The sequence below is a fragment of the Zalophus californianus genome, chromosome 10 (assembly GCF_009762305.2).
Source record: "Zalophus californianus isolate mZalCal1 chromosome 10, mZalCal1.pri.v2, whole genome shotgun sequence".
Classification (NCBI taxonomy): domain Eukaryota; kingdom Metazoa; phylum Chordata; class Mammalia; order Carnivora; family Otariidae; genus Zalophus; species Zalophus californianus.
Genome location: NC_045604.1, coordinates 65,612,493 through 65,637,595, shown reverse-complemented (window position 1 = coordinate 65,637,595; position 25,103 = coordinate 65,612,493). Strand labels below are relative to the sequence as shown.

The 25,103-nt window shown below is 40.6% G+C and overlaps 1 protein-coding gene across 4 annotated transcripts in view; it reads right to left on the bottom strand.

The window, feature by feature from the left end:
* CNST (consortin, connexin sorting protein) overlaps window positions 1-25,103 on the bottom strand; it is a 114,221-nt gene that overhangs the window by 52,972 nt on the left and 36,146 nt on the right. For 2 of the 4 annotated variants that reach the window (XM_027610789.2, XM_027610791.2), the window contains exon 2: window positions 17,003-17,431. In XM_027610789.2, coding sequence (XP_027466590.1) covers window positions 17,003-17,381 — 379 coding nt within the window. In that variant the 5' untranslated portion in view covers window positions 17,382-17,431. Of the gene's footprint in view, window positions 1-8,763; window positions 8,879-17,002; window positions 17,514-25,103 lie in introns of those variants that run through there. The other 2 variants (XM_027610790.2, XM_027610792.2) reach the window with 2 other exon arrangements.

Below are 25,103 nucleotides of genomic sequence, written 5' to 3'. Positions count from 1 at the left end.
GAATATGAATAAAGAGAGAGAAATTATAAACATTAATTAAAATTTCTGGAGCTAAAAAATACAGTGACTGAAATGAAAAATTCACTAGAGGAATTCAACAGCAGATTTAAGCAAGGAGAAAAAGGAATCAGTGAACCTGAAAGTATATTTGAAGAAGTAATAGCTGAAAACATCCCAAATTTCATGAAAAACATGAACCTACACATACAAGAAGCTCAACAAACTCCAAGCACAATAAACACAAGGATAGCCACATTTAGACACATTATAGTCAAATTATCAAAACCTAGAAACACAAAAAAAGAATTATTCCTCTTCTTCTTCTTCTTTTTTTTTTAGTTTGAGAGGGAGTATGAGCAGGGGAAGGGCCAGAAGGACAATATGACAATTCTGCCCAAACAATCTACAGATACAGTGCAATCCCAATCAAATCCCAATAGTGTTTTCTGCCAAAAATTTCAAGGGACCCAGAATAGCCAAAACCATCTTGAAAAGGAACAAAATTCGAGGACTCATACTTCCAGATTTCAAAACTTACTATAAAGTTATAGTAAAAACACACTGTAGTACTGACATAAGGCTAGACCCATTACATACAGACCAATGATACATAATTGAGAACCCAAGAATAAACGCTGATATGCATAGTTAATTTTTGACAAGGGAGCTATGGCTACTCAATGTGAAAAGGACAGTGTTTTCAACAAAGAGTGCTGGGACAACTGGATATCTTCATGTAAAAGAATAAACTTGGACCCTTAGCTAATACCATATACAAAAACGAACTCAAAATGGATCAAAGATGAGGAGCCTGGGTGGCTCAGTTGGTTGAGCAACTAACTCTTGATTTCAGCTTGGGTTATCATCTCAGGGTTGGGAGATGGAGCCCCGAGTCAGCTCTGCGCTGAGCATGGAGCCTGCTTAAGATTCTCTCTCCTTCTGGCCCTCTCCCCACTCGTATTCACTCTCTCTCTCTAATAAAAAAAAATGGATCAAAGACCTAAATGTAAGAGCTAAAACAATAAAACTCTTAGAAGAAAACACTGGGGAGTTATCTTCTTCACACTGAATTTACCAATGATTTCTTGAAAATGGCATCAAAAGCACAGCAAATGAAAGAAAAAACTACATAAATTGGACTTTATCTAAATTAAAAACATTCTGCATCACAGGACACAATGATGTGAGTGAAAAGAAAATCCACAGAATGCAAGAAAATATCTTCAAATCATAAATCTGATAAGGGATTAATACCTAGAATACATAAAAAACTCCTACAAATAAACAATAATGAAACAAACAACCCAATTAAAAAATAAGCAAAGGACTTGAACTGTCATATCACTAAAGAAGATATAAAAATGGCCAATAAGCACATGAAAAGATGCTGAACGTCACCAGCCATGAGGGAAATGCACATCAAATCCACAATGAGATACCAGTTTATACCCCTTTTTATGGGTGTAGTGTAAGCCTGACCATTTGCTTTTTGGATATAATGTAAGTGCCGCTCTGGAATAAACAAGCTGCCAGCGACATAACCAGAGGAAGGGCCAGGCCACCCCACCCATGTAGTTCCCCTTTTCACAAAGCCCTGGTTGACCTAGATAACTCACCATTTGACCAACCCCTTCTCCCTTTGTGTGCTTTATTTCCTGCTCTTGTTTTAAATTCACCCACAAAGTCCTAGGTGCTCCACCCTTGACCCAATAAAGGCAGAAGCCCAGTCTGCTCTCCCTCTCTTTTTCGACAGGTGATCTTGCTGTGTGGCCCTGGGCATGCAATGTACCCTCTAGAACTTGTAAATTATAAACTTCGTTTTTTTCAAAGTTCATTTATGGTTGTTATTGAGGTGTGTCTTGTAATCACAGTAAGAACCACAAGGGTCTGTCCAGCCACAGCATTGGCTCTGGTCAGGGAAATGTCTGTGGGGGTCGCCTCACGTAATACAGGCTCAGGTAAGTGCCCCTGGCATTTCTAGCCCATGGCATTGCTATCAGTAGGCTGAGACGGTCACAGAACAATGGCGATCACCGGACAAACAGACAGTAAGTGATGATGTGGACAAACTGGAACCCCTGTGAATCGCTGATAGGAATGTACAATGGTACAGCCGCTGTGGGACACAGTTTGGCAATTCCTCAAAACATTAAATTTGAATTACCATATGATCCTGCAATTCCATTTCTAGGTATATACATGAAATACATATATTTCTAGGTATACAGGCACTCAGATATATATATGCCAATGTTCACAGCAGCATCATTCACATTTTTAAAAATATTTTTATTTATTTTAGAGATAGAGAGTTCGAGCAAGTGGGGGGGGGGGGAGCAGAGGGAGAGGGACAAGCAGACTCCCTGCTGAGTGCGCAGTGAGATCGTGACCTGAGCCGAAATCAAGAGTCGGACACTGAACCCACTGAGTCACCCAGGTGCCCGGCAGCATTATTCACATTAGTCAAAAGTTGAAGGGATATTCATCAGCAGATGAACGGATATACAAAATGTGGTATATACATGCTGCAACATAGTCGAACTTGAAAACATTATGCTAAATGAAAAGAAGCCACTCACAAAAAACCAAATGATTATATGACTCTACTTAGATGAATTATCTACAACAGGAAAATTCATACAGACAGAAAGCAGAACTGAGGTTACCAGGGACCAGGGGAGGAAGGACGCGGAGCTATTGCTTAATGCTTACAGAGTCTCTGCTTAGAGTGATAAAAATTTGGAAACAGCAGTGATGGTTACACAACATTATGAATGTAATTAATGGCCCTGAACTGCACACTTAAAATAGCAAATTTATGTTATATGTGTTTTACTGCAATATTAAAATAATAAAAGGGGGAAAAAAGCCTTCATTTGTGATTTCATGTTATAATTCTTGGAGCCATTACATAACTGAATTCCTCAAACCGCCTGACTTGTTTATGCTGATGCATACCTTGGCCATAATTTTGGAAGATGGATCAGAAGTAATTTTTAGGGGTGCCTGGGTGGCTCAGTCAGGTGATCGGTGGACTCTTGGTTTCGGCTCAGGTAATGATCTCAGGGTTGTGAGGTCGGGTTCCCCGCTCACCTGGAGTCTGCTTCTCTCCCTCTCCCTCTGCCCCTCCCCACCACTCGCCCACACACTCTCTCTCTAAAATAAATAAATTTCTTTTTAAAGAAATACTTTTTAATAATGGTTTATGTAGCTCCGATGGCAGACTCTCTGTGCTTCGCTCCTTTTTCCTTCCATATTTCCTCACTGCAAGGTTCTAGGGAATGCCATAAATGTGGAGAGTAGAGTGCTCATATTTAAGTATCTTTGCTCAGGGCGCCTGGGTGGTTCAGTCGTTAAGCATCTGCCTTTGGCTCAGGTCAAGACCCCAGGGTCCTGGGATCGAGCCCGAGCCGGAGCCCCGCATCAGGCTCCCTGCTCAGCAGGAGGCCTGCTTCTCCCTCTCCCACTCCCCCTGCTTGTGCTCCCTCTCTCGCTGTGTCTCTGTCAAATAAATAAATAAAATCTTTTAAAAAAAATAAATAATAAATATCTTTGCTCACTGGCTAAGCACATATAAGTGAAAAAGGAGAAGTATTCCTTCCTTTTTCTCAACACTAGACACAAGCGTTGTGAGTCAGATAAATCTGAAAATGAGCCAACTTCCTTATGACCTGACCTGGGATCAAAGGGATTCCTTATGTAATCAGGGCACAATTACCATCGCCCCACCCAACACATTCCTCTGCATTCAGAGGGAGCAGTGTGGGGCTGTGGTTGGGAGCTGGGGCCGCAGTCCGGCTGCCCCGGGGACCTACGGGGACCTACGGGACGTGACCCGACTCCTCATAAACACATGGCTAAGGATGACATACAGTAACGCGCGACAGACACCCAGTGCTTAGTAGGCACGCACTCAAAGTGGCAGCGCTGGTCTCTCAACTGAGTGTCTCGCAGGTGATTTCAGCGTCGATACAGGGATGGGACGTCATAAAAATAGCCTTGGGACTTTATTTTAGGCAGCTTCTTGAAAATCACTTAATGCTTCAGGACTGTTGGGAGGGACAGAACTCAAGGCTGAAAGCACACTCCCTGCATCCGCTAAATCATGTATGTTTTCAGTGATTCAGTGGCAATGTGCCATTAGAGACGCTGAAGGACAGCACCAGGTAACCTTCAAAAGAATATTCTTATTTTCCTCTCAGGTAGATGCCACAAAGGGAAGGACACATCTCTCTTTTTTTTTTTTAAGATTTTTTTTTTAGATTTTATTTATTTATTTGACAGAGACAGTGAGAGCAAGAACACAAGCAGGGGGAGTAGGAGAGGGAGAAGCAGGCTTCCCGCTGAGGAGGAAGCCCGATGTGGGACTCGATCCCAGGACTCTGGGATCATGACCTGAGCCGAAGGCAGCCGCTTAATGACTGAGCCACCCAGGCGCCCTGGGAAGGACACATTTCTTGAGTGGGAGGAGCCCTTTTGACAGCGTGTGTGCTTTGCTGAGCTCTTGAAGAAGCAGAGCTCTAATTACTCATCAGAAATTTTACTGAGCCCCGCGTAACCACCGTCTAGATCGACAAGCCTAACTCCATATTCATGCGTTGCTGCTTCCAGTCAGCCAGCCTTGAGCTCAAAGACCATTATTTCTTTTCTCCTTTCATATAAAAGACTCACTTAATTAGGATACAAACTGTCTGAGTATCCTGAACTCAGTATTTAGATTTTTACAAATACACAGTGGATGTGAAAAAGCATTTCAAGAAACTCAAGGGTAATGTAACAGACTCATGCCCATGGTGCTCCCATGGGCTGTTAAAGGCCAGTCCCAGTCTCCACATCCACTGACTCAGGTTGCAAAAGCAGGTGATCCGTGAGCAGGTCTAAGTTACACCCTACCTATCACAGCTATTCCCGCAAGTTCCACCACTTTCTAGAATTTGCTCCAGGCCGTTTTCAATTCATATTCAAGGCACAATTAGCACACATAAATATTGCTGGGATTGAGACTCTAAATTATGTGTAATATGTTAACTAGCTGGATTGGATTCCCTAATTTTCCTCTTAGAAGTTTGCTTAGACATTTTATACTTTAACTCATTTTATTAAAAACTAAAAATATGAAGAGATTTCCCTAAGCATGCATTTAATTATGCAATTTTCAGAATTTTCAATCAAGGTCTACAGACAAGCACCAAAGTTGTTTTTTTAATTTGAAGCACCACCAAAGTTTAAATGCAATTAATATGTTGTTTTTCCTTTAGAAGTACACCGCTAATCTCAAAATGGCTAAATTTTACAATATTTTTCAGTTCATTCCAAGCACATTGAATTCACCAGCTATCAAATATAAAATATTCCTTGGTTCTCTAGGATAAATAAAATTGTCAAATTTAATGGGGCTATAAGAAACGATCTTATAAACTGAAATTACACATTTTATTTCTCTAACAAATATAAAGGTATGCATTTAAATTCAACACTAAAAATAGTGCCTATTTGTGGAAGAGAAAGGACCTAAATACCCAAAGGAAACCAGATTGCTAAATTTTCCTTTAGGCCTCCCCCCGCCCTTAATATTCTGTGATTCTCGTAAAGCTACTGACATCAGATTCTCTTTGCATTAGTAGAATTATATGAGAAAGAAAAATTTAGAAAACCAGGAGTTAATTCGGAACCTTCGAGAGTCAAAAGAAAAACAGAAAAACACGCTGAATTCATTGCAGTTCACGAAAAAAAATTGATGTTATGTTGCATTCCATTATGCCAGTAATCTTTAAATTTTGCAGAGACAAAAGACCATACCCCAATTGTTTCTTCCTATCACCAAACCAAGGACCACTTCCTTCAAAACTGTTTCGCTGAGCTATAATCCGCGAGACACGACCCACCACGTTACGTGTCCGTACAGTTCATGGCTTTAGTAGGGTCAGTGCTGTGCAACCAACACCAATCAATTTTACAAAGTCTTCATTACCCAAAAAAGAAACCCTGTATTGCCTACCACCAGTCTCTTTATTTCCCCCAACGTCCCCCGCTCTAGGTAGCCACTGATCTACCTTCTGTCTCTATGAAATTGCCTATTTGGGACATTTCACATTAAATGGAATCATATAACATATGGCCTTTTGTGACTGGCTTCTTTGACTTAGTGTAAGGTTTTCATGTTGTAGCACATGTTAGTACTTTATTCTTTTTTTTTTAGAGAGTGTCACGCGGGAGGAAGGGAAGGGGCAGAGGGAGAGGGAGAGAAAGAATCCTAATCAGATTCCACACCCAGCCCAGAGCGGGACACAGGGCTTGATCTCACGACCCTGAGATCATGACCGGAACCAAAATCAAGAATTCGATGCTTAACCAGCTGAGCCACCCAGGCGCCCCAGGACTTTATTCTTTTATTGCCAAATAATATGCTATTGTATGGTTATACCCTCTACCTGCTTTTGATCCAATGGCTACATTTTTCAAATGCCTACTTGCATGTTTTTTCAAAATTAGAGAGCCAGATGGATGTAATAACTTTGTTAAAAATACAACAAAACAATGAAAAAAATGCCCTTTTAATTAAGTACAGTGTTGACTCTGTGAATGATGTTTAGAAACTATTATTTTAAATAAAGGTAAGAAGACATCTACTCTTTGTAGGGATTATGAGCAAACAACAGTTGGAGAGTGAAATAAAAACCAACAACCAAAAAACAAAAGACTACACAGAAAATTATTTAACTTTGGAAAGTCGGACTTGAACAGTAGAAAACTGAGAAACCAAGTCCCTAAACATCCTACCTGAATTTATGCTTCCATTAAGCTGAGTTCTGTGAAATCAGAACAAAATATTCTTAGTAAAATAAAGACAAAAGTCTTCATTCGCGCCTGTGTCAGTATATATGTGTAACTGCATGGAAATACTCACATAAAAATGTTTGGAGGTGCAAATTTCTCAATTTTTCCTTATATAAAAATATCACATTATAGACACTTGATGGAGAATGCTGGTTTCTAGATAGAATTTGAAAGGCCACATTGATAGGAATTCCCTTCTTTTTCACCTTCTTTCTAGATAGCTATCAGAGCATGACTGAAATCACAAAAAATAACTATATAAGGAGAAAGTTGTCTGACCGGCAGAGAGAACGAATCCTCAAGCAGACTCTGTGCTGAGAGGGGAGCTGGAAGCAGGGCTGGATCTCATGACCCCAAGATCATGACTGGAGTCAAAATTAAGAGTTGGACGCTTAACTGACTGAGCAACCCAGGTGCCCCAGAATGTCCACTTTTTAAATTATATTGTAAAAAAGAGTGGCTTCGTGTGCCTGGGTGGCTCAGTTGGTTGGGCAACTGCCTTCCGCTCAGGTCATGATCCTGGAGTCCCGGGATTGAGTCCCGCATTGGGCTCCCTGCTCAGTGGGGAGTCTGCTTCTCCCTCTGACCCTCCCCCCTCTCATGTGCTCTCTCTCTCTCATTCTCGCTCTCGCAAATAAATAAAAAATAAAATCTTAAAAAAAAAAGAGTGGCTTCTGGGGTGATCTGGTGGCTCAGTCAGTGCATCGTGCGTGTGGCTCTTGGTCTCAGGGTTGTGAGTTCAGACCCCACATTGGGTGTAGAGTTTACTTTAAAAAAAATGTGGCTTCTAACTGGGGTGCTGCTCTGTCCTGGACTGCTACCCCTGGGGGAAGCCAGCTGTCATGGTGTAAGGCATGAGGTGAGGTACTGGGAGGTAAGCCACACAGGGAGGGACGCGGGCCTGCCATGTACCATTTGAATAAGTTTGGAAGCACATTCTCCAGCCCCAGTCCAAGCCTTCACATGACTGCAGGCCTGGCCAGTAGTTGACCGAAATCTCATGAGAGACTTAAGCCAGAGGTACCAAGCTAAGCCACACCCAGATTCCTGACCACAGAAGCCATGAAATAATAAATGTTTTTTGTTTTTAGCTACATTTTATGAGAATCTGTTATGCAGCAACAGATAACACACAGACCATGCAAAATTCTTCAATTTTCTGCTTTTTTGATTATATTCTGCTGCCCCTTCCTATACATGTTTGTGTTTTCAGTTGCAACAAACCCCATTCCCAATACTCCTGGAAATAGCACCATCTGTTGAAAGAGCTGGAGGATAGCACAGCGCACATTTCTACCATTCTAACTATCAGGTTAGGATCATCGTTAGAAGTAGGTGACATGGGGGCATCTGGGTGGCTCAGTCGGTAAAGCGTCTGCCTTCAGCTCAGGTCATGATCCCAGGGTTCTGGGAATGAGTCCCACATCGGGCTCCCTGCTCAGCGGGAGCCTGCTTCTCCCTCTGCCTGCCACTCTGCCTACTTGTGATCTCTCTCTCTCTCTCAAAAACAAATAAATAAAATCTTTAAAAAAAAAAAAAGTAGGTGACATATTCCCCCAAACTATCAACCCCCGCCTGATCTGTCCGCAAAAGCTTTCCACTATTTCATTAGTGGTCAGAATACCCAGACGATACTTGAAGCTCATGCCTGCCATCCTCCAAAGTGCTCCCTCCATTCCACACACAGAACATCTGTCAGTTCCATAAGCAAGCATTGCTCCTTCCTGCCCCAAGGCGCTGCTCCGGGCACTGACTTCCAGCACAACGCATGCACCCTTGTGACAACTGTATTATTTAACTTAACACCTGCTTTCCCACTAAACTCCAGGAGTCCATGAGGGTTAGAGCAAGATCTGTCTTGTCATCGCTGTATTTCTATTGCCTGGGAAACACACAGTAGAAAGTTAATATAAGTTGGCGAATTACCATCGTTATTATTATGAATCCTATTGGGAGAACCTCACTGTTTAGCAGGACAAGGAGAACTCTGCTACACAGGAAACACATCTGGCTCATCAGGAGCCCCTGGGTTCACATCCTCTTTCTCTCCCTGTCTCCTGCAGAAGAAGATAAGGCACCTTGTAGATTAAACCTGAATTTTCTCACTTGTAAAAATTAAGGGATGTAACTTCTGGGTTGGTGAACACGCTGGGATGTGGGAGAGTAGTATGCCTGGAGAGGGAGTGGAAACCTCCGCCCGCCCTTTCCCCAGACCCTGCCCTATGCACCCCTTTCATCAGGCTGTGCCTCAGTTCTATCCTTTTATAATAAAATCAGTGATCTATTAAGTAAAAATCAATCAATAAATAAAATAAAAAATAGAAATAAAAAAATAAAAAGGGGTTCGAGTAGGCCATTTTCAAGATCCTTTCTGGCTTTCCAAAATCTACATTGTTAGCCAAGATCACAGTCCTGAGATTTAGACCAACTACCCGTTCAAAAGGTCCACTTGGATGTCTAAAGGATCCCAAACACCTGACCCCAAATTGCCACACTGCCCTCTGCCCTACTCTCCCCAGACTTGTTCCTTGTCTCTCTACATTCCCACCCTCTGCAGACAGCATTATTATGCATCTGGTGCCTAAACCACACAACTGGGGCTAATCCTGGACTCTTCCACACCTCATCTATGACCCAGTCCAGTCAATTCTACCCCCTTTATAACTCTCACTCCACTTACTTCTCTCCAGCCCCACAGCTACTCCCTCAGTAAGGACCACTGGCAGCATCTCCTGCAGAGATTATTAGAAAAGCCCCTTAACCGGGGTGCCTGGGTGGCCCAGTGGTTAAGCGTCTGCCTTTGGCTCAGGTCATGATCCCAGGGTCCTGGGATCGAGCCCCACGTCGGGCTCCCTGCTCCGCGGGAAGGCTGCTTCTCCCTCTCCCTCTGCCCCTGCTTGTGTTCTCTCTCTTGCTGTGTCTGTCAAATAAATAAATAACATCTTAAAAAAAAAAAAAGAAAGAAAAGCCCCTTAACCACTTGCACTGCCTCTAATCTTGCACTATTCTAACCCTTCTCCACACTGTAGATTGAGCGATCTTTCTAAAAACTGCAACTCACATCACATCACTCCTGTTCAAACTTGCCCGGAAGGCCCGAACTGGTTATTACAAAACAATAATGCTTTATAACCTGGACCGTGTTGATCTCTCTACTCTTGTACTCTCTACTATTTCCCCTAGATTCATTCTTCCCTTCTATTCTGCTCCAGACAAACTGAATATCAACAGTTGCTGAAATGTGGGGTGTTCCCTTCTCAGAATCCTCTGGGCTTTAGTCCGTGGTGTGCTACCTCTACCGTCCTTCCTTTGCCCTCTCTCCCCATCCCCTTTCCTTAGCTAGCATGTATTTGTCCCTGTCTCAGCTTGGATGTCCGATCTCACCAACTCCTCCAGGAAGGTTCCCATAGCCCTTCTAGAACAGCATTTCCACAGCCATGTGCTTACTTAGTATCAGCCATGACTCCCATCCTGCTAGACTGAACTTGTTAGTCACTTGGCTCCCACACTCAATCACAAAACTCAAAGGCAGGTTCACCAACAGTATTATCGTGCCTGGCATACATACAGTGCTCAATTAATGTCTGTTGACTAAGTAACCCTGTATGGTTATACAAAAGTGTAAAAAAAAAATTTTATAAGAGGAAGAATTCTTCTGTGATATAAATCCTTCATCTAGTCTATCTTAAAATGTTTTTGTGATGGGGGTGCCTGGGTGGCTCAGTTGGTTAAGCCTCCAACTCTTGGTTTCTGCTTAGGTCCTGATCTCAGGATCCTGGGATCAAACCCCATGTTGTACTCCCTGCTCACTGGGGAGTCTGCTTCTCTGCCTCTCTCTGCCCTCCCCCCACTCGCATGCACTCTCTCTCAAATAAAAATAAATCTTTAAAAAAAATTTTTTGTGTGTTGGATAGACTAATGGCCCCCAAAGATATCCATGTTCTAATCCCCATAAATACATTACGTTACATCACAAAGGGGAATTAGGCTGCAGATGGGATTAAGGTTAGTTAATTAGTTGACCTTAAAAAAAAGGCAGATTATCCTAAATTATCTGGGTGTGCCCACTGTAATCACAAAGGTCTTTACACCTGGAGGGACCTGGCGTGCAATTGTTGGTTTGAAAATGTAGGAAAGGTGACCACAAGCTGAGAAATGCAGACTCCAGAAGCTGGAAAGGCAAGGAAGCTGAATTTTCCCTGGAGCCTCGGGAAAAGAATGCTGACACCTCAAGACCTGTGTCAGATTCCTGACCTACAGAACTGTACAGTAATAAATTTGTGTCAGTTTTAAGCCACCAAAGTTGTGGTAATTTGTTATGGCAGCAATAGAAAACTAATACAATTTTAATAATGGGACTTTTTTAAAATAAAGGGAATTTTGGCTAAGAACCTTAAAGTCCCCTTCTGATTCTACAATTACTTGAATCTATGTAAATCTGAAACTCTTTTATTCTACTGTTACCTAGGAAACAACTACCTTTCAGAGGAGATATGATCTGTCTTCTTTGATCAATCCCTCACTGAGGGAAGAATAAAAAGAGAAGCTACTGTTTCTGCAGGTCACTTTCCAGAGAAATTTTATTTTAAAAGGGCTGGAGCAGAGATAAGGTAAACCAGAACTTCAGACTCTTCAAAGTTTACTGTATGGTTTGTAAGAGAGTTAAATTGCTTTTACCTAATGAACAGAATGGGCTACAACCCCAAAATATCAATACCAGAATCTATCATTCTTAGACGGGTTTAGCCAGGCCTTTCCATTTTTTTCTTTTAAGATTTTATTTATTTATTTGAGAGATAGAGACAGAGCACAAGTAGGCAGAGAGGCAGGCAGAGGGAGAGGGAGAAGCAGGCTCTCCACTGAGCAGGGAGCCTGATGCAAGCGCTTAATCCCAGGACCCTGGGATCATGACCTGAGCTGAAGGCAGACATTTCACCAACTGAGCCATCCAGGCGCCCCCCTTTCCATTTTTTAATTCGAACGCTCTTAGGTAGGTATGCATAGTCCTGTCATATCAAAGTCCTCATCAATCCCAGTATCTCAATCCTGGTCAAAATTATAGCACATACATTACTCAACCGACTCCACTAGGCATTCAGGTTTGGGGGCCAACTCTAAAGGTTCTACTATGGTGGAAGCCAGACAGGTAAACTTCAAATCTGGCATTTGCATTATCAGTTAGTTTTATGGCATTCACAGTTATTACTTCAGATGTCAGTTAAAGTATTGATAAATGCCAGCAGGCACATGATACCTAACATTAAGCTAGGGAGGCACTGGAAATAGGTTTTTCAGAATATACCTCTGCAGAGCAAGGCAGGGACGACTAAGCCTGAAAAGAGAGTATTAAAAAGATCTCAGGAGATAAGAAAGATAGTGACAAAAGAAGTAAGATGGATTTAAAGTCAAATTAAACCAATTTCTTAATTTCATTGAATGTTGCTCCTGGTCACACCACTCAGAAATCATCCCATAACACACTCAAAGACTACAGGTACCATTTAGAAGCTGGGTACTTGATAAAGTGCTTTACATACAGGATCACTCATTCTAAGGACAGTCTTGCAGAAGTGGTAGGATCAGCTGTCCTACAGATTACGGGAACAGGCTCAGGGAAATGAGTTACTTTCCTAAGGTGACATGGGTAGGAACAGGCAGAACCAAAGTCTTTGCTCTTTGCACCGTACAAGCCTGACTCCAGCCACAGATGCGTTTCCAAGATTTGTTTTCCTCTAGCTTTGACGCCCTCTTTGTCACCGCTGAGCTGGAGGCTGCCAGAGGAACAAGTCAGGGCATTGAATATGAGTGGCAAATCAATCTGGAAGTTCTTCCTTTCTCAATTTCCCATGTGCTGCCTATCTCTGGCTTCCTGCCATTTGCTGAACTGTTTTATTAAATGCTTAGATATGGGTTGACTGAGTAAATAAAGTATGTTCTATGGCAACCATCAAATACTTAATCTGAACTTGCTTTTTACAACCACACAAAATTTATGGGTTAATGGTTGCCAGGGGCTAGGGTGGGGGAGCGGACAGAGAAATGGGGAGTGACTGCTAATGGATACTGGATTTCTTTAGAGGGGGATAAAATGTTCTAGAATTAGATACTAGTGATGGTTGTATAACTATGTGAATATATTAGAACCAAGAGGTTGTACACTTCATGAAGGTGAATTTTATGGCATGTAAGTTCCACGTGAATGAAAAAGACTATAGCAAAAATCAAAGGATCAGATATTAACAAGTGTTTGCGAAGGTGTGGAAAAATTATACCCCCATACATTGCTGGTGTAGCCACTTTGGAAGATAGTTTAGCAGGTCCTCAAGAAGTTAAACAAAGTGTCTATTTATGATGCAGCAATTCTACTCCTAGGCATACATAACCAAAAAAGGGAAAATATATGTCCACATGAAAACTTTTTTCCTAATGTTCATAGGCGCATTATTCAGCATAGCTAAAAAGTAGAAACAGTCTAAATGCCCATCAGTGGACAAACAGATATGAAATGTGATATATTCATTGCAGTGGAATACTAATGGACAATAAAAAGAAAAAAGTATTGATATGTGCGGGTGCAACGTGGATGAATTTTAAAAACATTACACTAGGGGCGCCTGGGTGGCTCACTCGTTGGGTGTCTGCCTTCGGCTCGGGTCATGGTCCCAGGACCCTGGAGTCGAGCCCCGCGTCGGGCTCCCTGCTCGGCGGGAGGCCTGCTTCTCCCTCTCCCACTCCCCCTGCTTGTGGTCCCTCTCTCGCTGTCTCTCTCTCTGTCAAATAAATAAATAAAACCTTTAAAAAAATAAAATAAAAATAAAAAAATAAAAAATAAAAACATTACACTAAGTGAAGGAGCCGGTCATAAAAGACCATATATTGTACGATTCCATTTAAATGAAATGTCCTGAGGAGACAAATTTATAAAGAAAGAAAGTAGATTAGCGGTTGCCTAGGGCTGGGGTAAATGGGACGTGGTTTCGCTAATAGGTATGGGTTTCTTTGTGTGATGAATGATGAAAACTGACGGTGGTAATGGCTGTCAGCTTTGGGAATATACTAAAAATCAGTGAATTGTACACATTAAGTAGGTGAAGCGTATGGTATGTGAATATCTCAATAAAGCTGTTAAAAAATTTCGGGGGGGGAAGAAGGGCTGAGGGAGACAGTGAGGGAAAATTGCCAGCAGGCTCCACACCCAGTGGGGAGCCCGACACAGGGCTCCATCTCAAGACCCTGAGATCATGACCTGAGCTGAAATCAAGGGTCAGATGCTTAACTGACTGAGACACCCAGGCGCCCCAAGCTATTAAAAATGTATCAGCTAATTTTCATTCCTTTTTAGGATATTGACTTAAAGTTATGCTAGACTCAACTATAGTAAAAACTTGATGTAATGCATCTTGAAACCATGCTTAGTTGACTACATTACAGGGATTCAACTCTCTAAAGGAAACAAAGTCTCATAATATAATGACAACTGGACTTTTGTGAGGCCGAGTTCAAGGTTAAACTTGTAAATAATGACATGTCTCCTAATATTGCTCTACTTCTTTTTCCGGCACTAGCTTTTGGATATACAAAAAATTATTACAAATTAAACTATATAAAGAGGCATAAGAGTAAATAAATTCACCTTAATATATTTCTTTTAAAAAGTGCTGTGAGAGCACCTATCTATAAAAAAAAACAAACTTATTTCTGGTCTGGAATTGAATATCATGTTTTATCTATCATTTCGCATTTGAAAGGCTATTCTGTTATTAGAAAAGTACCCATCTATAAAATTTTGAAACTTCATTTACTTAGGATCTTAGAATTTCACAGTAATGGAAGAACTACCATGCCCATGTCTGGACACCTATGCATGGACTCTCTGCATTGATTGTTCTGACATAGGGAATGAATTTGGGAGCAACAGGACGGAGACATCTTTAGGCAGCTTTACTCCAGCTAAAGATGATGATGTTGAACTGTGGCACTGGAGATGGAGAGAAACAGACTAACCAGAGAGATCTCAGGAAGATGCGATCACTTGGACCTAGTGATGGGGTGTGTACTGAGAGAGGACAGGCTTCAGTGAACTCTCAGGGAACAGTTAGAAGAGCTCCCAGGCCATCCAAAAGCTTTCCATTCCAGGTCCTTCCAGGTCTAGAAAGAATTCTGCCCTCCTGGGAATCCTTCCACCCAGCTTAAAATTCTTCTGCCCACCCACACTTATGTTCTTTTAATTTAACAACAAAACTCAAAGTACAAATAAAAATGTACCTCTTACATAAAAAAAAAAAAAACTATATAGATACAGAGGTAATCACCAAACTTTAATCAAGTTTAGACCATACCATCTCTGTTCAGGAATCTAAGGAATTCATAGCTCAGAAAGGAATTTTATAGATATATCTGGATGAACATCATCATTATACAGTTGAGAAAACTAAAGTACAGAATGGTTAAGTCTCACCAAGTGACCAAAACCGGAAGTAAGATTTGAATGTAGGTTTTGCAACTCCTAGTTCAGTTTTCTTACACTTTTAAACTCATTTTATTTAAGATATATAAAATAATTTTAAAGCTAATCTATATAAAGACTATCCCTGAGTTTTATAAATTATGTATTTCAAATACATTAGGGGACAGTAATTCTACACATATCTGCTCACTGGATAATAAATACCAAATAACTTTAAATAATATAATCACACCTAGGGAAAATGAAATAAGGTCATGGAAAGAAGGAATAAAAGGAGCTATGACTGACCCATTTCATATGCAACTAGGTCTCAGTTCCTAAAAACATCAGAACATATTAGAGAGGCACATATTGCTCTTGATTTATAGTCATTAGATAAATCAATTTTTATACAAATAGCACTACATACATCACCTGTTTATCTTAGATCTTTTAAGAAAAGACTCTCATATCTCTTTTCAAAATTTTAATTTTCTTTAAGCAAACTAAGGAAAAGCAAAGACGAAGGGATCAGTTAAATGGAAAGCCTAATTATGAGCTACATTAAAAACTTATCAAATCACTTTATTGAATAAAGAAGGATAAATCTGTATGAACTGGAAAGTTTCATCTTTTACTCCAAATTAAAAAAATAAATAAAAAAACAGGATATGGAGAGATTGCCTATATTTCTAAGCAGCCAAAGAAGCAGAAGATGAGGAGACAGTCCCCTTAGTTCTCTTGAGCCTCATGCAAAGACTGCCGGCTTAGGTAAGGTGGTGCTACACTACAGAGTCCCAGCCTCGGACATGCCAGAACTCTCCAGTCCCACATGTTCCTGATGGAAAATAACCAGAGGCTGCCTTTTCCCAAGGGTGCCCTGTGTGATTCAGGAAGAAAAAGTCCATAGCTCCAAACTTTAACTGCCAAACTATATATCAAATGAGAAATACCCCAGGGGGCGGGGGGAGGAAAGAAAAAGAAGAAAGAAATACTCTGAATTACTTTGTAACCAAAGTGATACAGACAACGAAAGCTAGATGTCTTATGCAACATTGATATAAAATATATATCAATATATGTTAACACATATTATCCACTTACTGAGTTGGAAAGATTCTGTAAAGAATTTAAAACTGGACCAGCACCTCTCTCTCTCAAAAAAAAAAAAAAAAAGTCGTGAGATCGAGCCCTGCATTGGGCTCTACACTAAGCGTGCAGTCGGCTTGAGATTCTCTCTTGCCCTCTTCCTCTGCCCTGCTCTCTCTTTCTCAAATAAAAAATAACATAAAATAAAAACTATACCAGCACAAAAACTCACAGATGAGAGATCAAAGCCACAGTGATAACAGAAGGAAATTTTTAGGGCTGATACTGGTAGAAAATGGTCTAATTTATAAAGTAAGACTATATATATTTAAAAGATCGTGTGTGAAAACATGTACAAGTAACTTCAATTTCAGCACATTTATTATAGCAAATTACTGGGAATCGCCATAAAGAAGTGGCGGAATAATCAGCACATCCATGCGAGCAAATACTGGAAAGGTGTCAGGCACGTCACACACCACACAGCTGGATCTTCATGTGCTGCTGGAGAAGGAGCTGCAGAGTACATCAAGAGAAGTAAGGCAAGATGCAGCACAGTACGGAGTATGAGATGAGAAGATGGTTTATTTTTAGGTAAAGAAGAGTATAAAAAATAACTTTTAAAAATACCTTGTGGTATCTTCTTAGTTGTGCCTCTTTTGGCTCTCGGGCTTCTTTTTCCAGGTATTTTTTTCTCCTTTCCCATGAGGGCCAGCCCATCCTGGGGGCTTTCACAAGAAGTGTTTTCCAAGCTCTCGCACACAGCCACCTCATTGCTGGATGGGCAGTTTTCATTATTGTTGAGACTGTCCTGGGCAAGCACATCAGGTTGGCCCATGGCGCTGGCACCACTGCTCAGACACGCATGCCCATCCCCATCCAGCTGATTTTCATTTTCATCCGAGGCAGAAGGCAAGCGTGTCACTATGCTTCCCACGCCGTCACCGGGATGACACCCATCTTGTGACTCTATCTTCAGATTACCTGTAGGAGTTCCGCTGTCATCCATCAGAGCATCTTTTGTGGAACGCTTTAAGTATCAATCAAGTCCGTCCATGTCTACAAAGGCAAAAAGAAAAAAGCTACTTCACCTCTGGATTCGCAGCCATCTCTGAATTTCCTCTTCTCCTGGGTTGTCTTACTATAAGTAGGGAAAGGACAGAAATGACAGAGGTTCATTCCTTCTACTTCTTCCCCACTCACAACCCCACCCAACCTCACCGGGTTCTGGCTTGAATACAACGGTTCTCAACCCTGGCTGCGTGTTTCTTACCTGGAAAGCTTGTCCAGCATGGAGCCCTGGGACTCATATGTTTTTTTAAGTTCTCTAAGTTATTTTACTGTGTACCATGGGACCACGGCCTTAATGAAAGAAATTACTGGTTAAATGAGGTTATCTGCTAAAATCAATCACTCATGTTATCCCTGGACGCTTACCAAATGAAAGCTGTATAAGTCCTTTGGCTGAACAGCAGAAACATTTGCAAACACATTTACAGATATTTTAAAAATAAATGGCAAAAAGGTATGTAGAAAATTCAGGTAGTATATGATAATACTCTATTCTCATTACATCATTTACTTCTTAAAAATATGCCCTGGAAAGTACCTTAGAATTGTCAGCAAATTCCTTTTATACAATTAAAAAAAAAAGAAAAAAAAAAAAGAGGGCCATTATTAACTCTAGACTACTTTAGACTTAGAAAATCTAAATCTGATCCAAGGATCCTCCTAACATTGTAAGGATATAGAAAATAGATTCTAAGCTTTTTACCAGACATGTTTTGTCCCCCCTTATTATCCAAAAGTATATTACATTTTAAGGAAAATGATGCCAGCAAGACTTTGAAATTTTTTGCTTGCCAATAATTATTTTGGGTTTGAATCAAATATGATATTCCAGAAATCTGAGAAAAATTTTACTGACTTTCTAAATTCTTTAAATTAATATAAATGTTTATTTGGTGTTTAGAAACATGTAAATAAGGTACAATTCTTTTAAAACATGAAAATGAAGTACAAAATAAGACATTAGCCCTGCACTGATTGTATCATATGTTTTCAACATATTTTGCAACTGGAATATTTTATTTGATTCAGAATACAAGTACTGGTTGGCAAACATAAAAATATCTAAATCTGGACGGTATCATTTTCCTTATACCACATATCTATATTAACTTAGGTTTAGCCCTAAAATAAATTCTAAATAGAGTATAATTTTTAATTTAAAAACAGTTATTATTTTAATGAACTGTCTTTGAGATTACTATCATGAAAGAACCCAAGCTCGAATGACTTATAAAATGTATGTGGGTAAAACAAAGATCAAGAGAACAAAATAGGGAGCCCAGAAATAAACCCACAATGATATGGTTAATTGATCTATGACAAAGGAGGCAAGAATATACAATGGGGAAAAGGCAATCTCTTCAATAAACGATGGGGAAAACTGAACAGTCACATGTTAAAGAAGGAAACTGCACAACTTTCTCACACCAAATATACACAAAAATAAACTCTAAATGGATTAAAAAGACCTAAATGTGAGACCTGAAGGCATAAAACTCCTAGAAGAAAACATAAGTCAATATAACTCTTGGACATTGGCCTTAGCATCACCTTTCTAGATATATCTCCACAGATGAGGGAAACGAAAGCAAAATAAACTGTTGGGACTACATCAAAATAAAAAGCTTTTGCAAGTGAAGGAAACCAACAAAATAACATGGCAACCTACAGAACAGGAGAGGATATATGCAAACGCCATATCCAATGAGGGATTAGTATCCAAAATATATAAAGAACTTACACAACTCAAGACCAAAAAGCCAAATAATCTGATTTAAAAATGGGCAGAGTACCTGAATAGACATTGTGCCAAAAACAAAACCAAACAAAAAACAAAAAACACACAGATGGCCAACAAAACATGAAAGAATGCTCAGTATCACTCATCAAGAGAGAAATGCAAATCAAAACCACAATGAGGTATCACTTCACACCAGTCAGAATGGCTAGGATCAGAAAGACAAGATACAACAAGTGTTGGCAAGAATGTGGAGAAAAGGGGAACCCTTGTGCACTGCTGGGAGGAATGCAAACTGGTGCAGCCAATCTGGAAAACAGTATGGAGGTTCCTCAAGACATTAAAAATAGAAATACCAGATGATGTAGCAATTCCACTGCTAGGTATTTACCCAAAGAAAACAAAAACACTAATTTGAAAAGATATACACTGCCAATATCACAGCATTGTTTACAATAGCCAAGTATGGAAGCAACCTAAGTATCCATTGATCGATGAATGGATAAAGAATATGTGGTGTATATACACAATGTAGTAATACTCGGCCACAAAAAAGAATGAAATCTTGCCATCTGTGACAACATGGATGGACCTAGAGGATATGCTAAGTACGATGAGTCCGATTAAGACCAGTATGATATGATTTGACTTACATGTGGAGTCTACAAACCAAACCAACCAACCAACCAACCAACCAACAACAAAAAAACAGAATCATAAATACAGAGAACAAATTGTTGGTTGCCAGAAGGGAGGGCTTGGGGGTAGGGGCAAAAATGGTGCAGGTGATTAAGAGGTACAAACTTTCAGTTATAAATAAGTGACAGGAATGAAAAGTGCAGCATAGGGAATATAGTGAATAATACTGTAATAACCTTGTGGTGACAGATGGTAATTATACTTACCATGATGAGCCCAGCAATAACATACAGAACTGTAGACCATTATGTTGTATACCTGAAGATAATGTAACATTTTATGTCAACTAAACTTCAATAAATCAGTAACCAAGTAAATAAAGTGCATGTAGAAACTACCCAAATGTCCACTGACAGATGAGTAGATAAACAAGGTGCAGTATATTCATGCCAGGGAATATTACCTAGCCATAGGAAGGAATGAAGTTCTGATACATGGAAAAATATGGATGGACCTTGGGCAACCCTCTTGGGTCCCCTCCCTCCTCCGGAGCTTTGTACTATCACTTTGCTATCGCTCAATAAACCTTGCTAAAAAAAAGAAAAAGAGGGGCACCTGGGTGGCTCAGTTGTTAAGTGTGGAGTCCTGGGATCGAGCCCCACCATCAGGCTCCCTGCTCTTGCGGGAAGCCTGATTCTCCCTCTCCCACTCCCCCTGCTTGTGTTCCCTCTCTCGCTCTCTCTGTCAAATAAATAAATAAAATCTTAAAAAAAACAAAGAAAAAGAAAATATGGATGAACCTTGACAGCATTATACTAGGTGAAGTTAGCCTGTACGACTCCACTTGCGTGAAATTTCTACAACAGGCAAATTCGTGAAGACAGAAAACAGACTAGAGGGGCAGAGGGCAGGAGAGACAAGGGAGTTCTGTGCAATGGTTGCAGAGCTTAGCTCAGGGTGATGGAAAAGGTTTGGAAATGCAGTGGTAATGAGTACGCAGAGCATTGGTGTCACTAATGCCACCACATCTTAGAGTGAAAACCAGTTAAAATGGCACATGGTATGTATACTTGATCACAGCAGTGAAAAGAAATTCAGGTGGCTATGCAGGGAAAATGTCAGTCCTTAAAACTAGGAACAGCCTTGGCTATCTTCTAAATAATCAAGTTATGTATTTTTTTAAGATTTTATTTATTTGAGAGAGACAGAGTGCACGAGCAGGGGGAGGGGCAAAGGGAGAGGGAGAAGTAGACTCCCCCATGGGGCTCGACATGGGGCTCAATCCCAGGACCCTGGGATGGTGACCTGAGCCGAAGGCAGACACTTAATGACTGAGCCACCCAGATGACCCTAATCAAGTATATATTCTGACATGTATCTGAAAGCACAAAGGTTTTACTGTACCTGAGGGACACACAGGTCACATGCCAAGGAGGAAGTAGGAAGCAAAGAGCCCCAAACAATTACACTTATCTCTTGTTGAGTTTCCATCACGTATCAGGAACTGTGATGGGCACTTCACATATCTTATATCTAATCCTCCAAGCAAGCCCTACATGGGAGTTACCCACACTGTGCTTCAGAGGAACAATCTCAGGCTTGGAGAGGCAAACATAACTTGTTTAAGCTCATCTTCCTGGAAGGAAGTGGAACTGGATCTGAAACCAGGTCCCCTCTCCTTTGAATCCTGGGCAGTACAGCAGAGAGGCCGAGAACCCCGGCTGACCGAGGCTCGGATTCTGGTGCTGCCATCTAACAAACTGTGTGCAACCCTAGGGCAAGCTGCCTAGCATCTCCAAGCTTCAGTTTTTTCATTTTAAGTGGAGAACTATTGTACCCACCTTGAAGAGTCATTTGTGAGGCTCAGACAACATGGCAGGTAACATACTCGGCAGAGTGCTTGGCCTACAGTGAAAGTTCAGTAAATGTCAGCCACCACTACTTCCTAAGAAACCTCACCAGTTGGCATCAAACACTAATAGGTTTATTTAAGTGGGTCCAGAGCCTAAACTGCAATCTCAGAAACTGAGCATTTCCAGACTTCCCAGAAATGTTAGGTTCTTGATGATAAACTAATGCTAACCAGCATCATTTGAAAATGCTGAAATTTAATTTATGATGGGGCTATCTCATTTGATCACTAGAATGATTAAGCATTGTTTTGTGCATCCTGTTTCAGATGATTAAGATATCTAGAAATTAATGATTAAGGCTTCTTGGTGAGTATAAAATCACAAATCGTATTTCGCAGCTTTGTTGAGTGTCATGTACCAGGCCGTGTCAGACTTTACAGACCAAAGCTCTTATTGAATTTTCATAATTACCCTAGGCTGATAAGTAATTTTTAGTCCCATTATGCTCACGAAGAAAACAAGTTTCCTATCTCACCAAGAGTCATTCAGCTAGTAAATTTCTAAACTTACTTCCATGTCTTTTATTTTTATTTTATTTTAGGGTTTTATTTATTTATTTGAGAGAGAGCAAAGCAGAGGGAGAGGCAGAGGGAGAGGGAGAAGCAGACTCCCTGCTGAGCAAGGAGCTCGATGTGGGGCTCAATCCCAGGACCCTGGGATCATGACCCGAGCCAAAGGCAGACACTTCACTGACTGAGCCACCCAGGCACCCCCTTACTTCCATCTCTAAATGAATATGGACCAGCTATGATTCTGAGGCCATACTCTTCATCATTTTGGTCTGTGGACAATGCAGAGAAAGTAACTGAAAGAGTACTTCACTCCAGCTGTGGTACACCTCAATGAAGAAACTCCACCTACAGCAGAGGACACATGTCTAACAACCAAGAAGTTCAAATTCCTGGAAGTACTTCTCTCTTTTCCCGGGAATTGCTGGATCCACACCAAATACCATTTCCTATATGGCCCACCTTCTTCCGTTGAGAACTCTTTTGGGCCTCAAGACATCTTGACTCTTACCGTCTTGTGATGATGGCATAATTTAATTCTCAAAAGGTACTTTCTGACACTAACTCTTACTCTAAGTTTTTCCAAGGTGTGAATGTCCTAAAATTACTCTTACAGGATGCCTACCAATTATTCAAGGCCTGGCTCCAAAGCCATTCCAGTGTGCCTCCACTTTCTGACACTAACTCTTACTCTAAGTTTTTCCAAGGTGTGAATGTCCTAAAATTACTCTTACAGGATACCTACCAATTATTCAAGGTCTGGCTCCAAAGCCATTCCAGTGTGCCTCCATGAGGTCTCCATTCCAAAGACCCAGGCATAATGTACTGCTCGTTAGCACTCTGTACCACACACGGTCCTTCCCAAATACTGCTCTGCACTGTGTATTTCTGCATATGTGCCCTATTAGATGTAAGCCACTTGAATACCCATAACCCAGCCACAGAGAATTTTTATTCTTCGCAATATCTAGCCCCGGGCCTTGTATTTAGGAGGTACAATGACTGCATAGCACTGACTCGGGCATATTTTGCCTTTTAAAAGCATGGTAGTGAGTGCTGCTCAAGTTTCCAGCCTCCTGTGTGAAAACAGCTTTCCAAATATGTACACTGTGCAAAAGTTATTTGACAAGTTGACTCTGTACAGCTGAGAATTTCAAGCAAACATATCCAAGTCAGGCTTAGACAAAATTTGAAAAACCACAAAGTTTTGTGGAAGAAGCTTTAAATAAACCAATAATTTATAGAGTAACAGACTAACAAAAAGAAATCGACGTTTTGTCAAAAACATTCTCAATCCAGGTATAATCTGAATTCATCTTTTGAAACATCTTAATGGATATCGGCTGAGATTAAACATTAGGTGTCACTCAAACAACTTAATCTACAGGGATGGTTAAATAGGTATTACTTAAAATCCTTTAAGGAGGGGCGCCTGGGTGGCTCAGTCGGTTAAGCATCGGACCGTTGATTTCGGCTCAGGTCTTGATCTCAGTCTCATTTGTTGGGCTTGCACCGGGCATGAAGCCGGCTTAAGATTCTCTCTTCCTCTCCTTCTGTCCCTCCTCCCGCTCAAAAAAAAAAAAAAAAAAAAAAAAATCCTTTAAGGAGATTTTGAGTGACATTTTTCTATAACCCATACAAATTGGGCTTAAATACATACTTTCACTTAAAAAAAAAAAAGGTAATCCCTAGCCTAACATGGGACTTGAACTCACCACCCTGAGATCAAGAGTGTCAGGCTCCACTGACTGAGCCAGTCAGCCTCTCCCATACTTTCACTTTTGAAAGAAGCTGAGATTCTTAAGAATTAAAATGTAACCCCAAGTTGAAATTTGATGGCTTCGTAAGTCGAACCAAAATTTAAAGGAAGACAGTTACCAAACCAGTAAGGTATTCTATTAATCCCAAATTCAAATTTGGCTACTCTTAGTCTGCTCAGGATTGAGGAAGAAAGTCACCATCCCCATACTTTGTGTTTATTATGGAGATTACATATCTCACTTCACATTTTACCATTTTACTCGCTACACATATTTCAATACACTTCTATCTCATTGCTAAATCAAGGTTTTCTGTAATTAATGCTTTGTTTAGACATGTGTACCTGTAGGCAATATTCAGTATATCAGCAATCAAAAGTATGGCTCAGAGGAATGGTTCTCAGAACTTCTGCAACCCAGAATAAGAAATTCACTTTTCACTGAGATCCTGTACACACAAAATATGTATATATAACTGAAACAAAGGTTTCTTGAAACTAAACACATTCTGATGCATTCTCCATTCTATTCAGTACTATTTCATATTTTTAAGAATGCTAATCGAGATCCACTAGGCTGATTACATACCCTGCTAATGAGCAATATGTTATACGGCGGTTTCTGGGAATTAATAGTATCTCAACCTGAAGACAACCATTCAAGGACCAGACAAAATTGTGATTATCTCCAAATTGTTTTCTTTTCTTTTTTTTTAAAGATTTATTTATTTGACAGAGAGAGAGAAAGAGACAGCGAGAGAGGGAATACAAGTAGGGGGAGTGGGAGAGGAAGAATTAGGCCTCCCCCAGAGCAGGGAGCCCAATGCGGGGCTCTATCCCAGGACCCTGGGATCATGACCAGAGCCCAGACACTTAATGACTGAGCCACCCAGGCGCCCCTCTCCAAATTGTTTTCTGAAAATGATGCCAATCATATGAAACTCAGACGTCAACCTCATTAAAATGTTGTCCCTATAATTTCAATATCATAATTTTTGCTAATTTATATCATTCTCCTCACCTTAAAATTTAACCACAATATTGAGCTTGACCCGGGGTCCCTTGGCTGACATCTTCAGCTGTGAACTATACTCTATCCCTA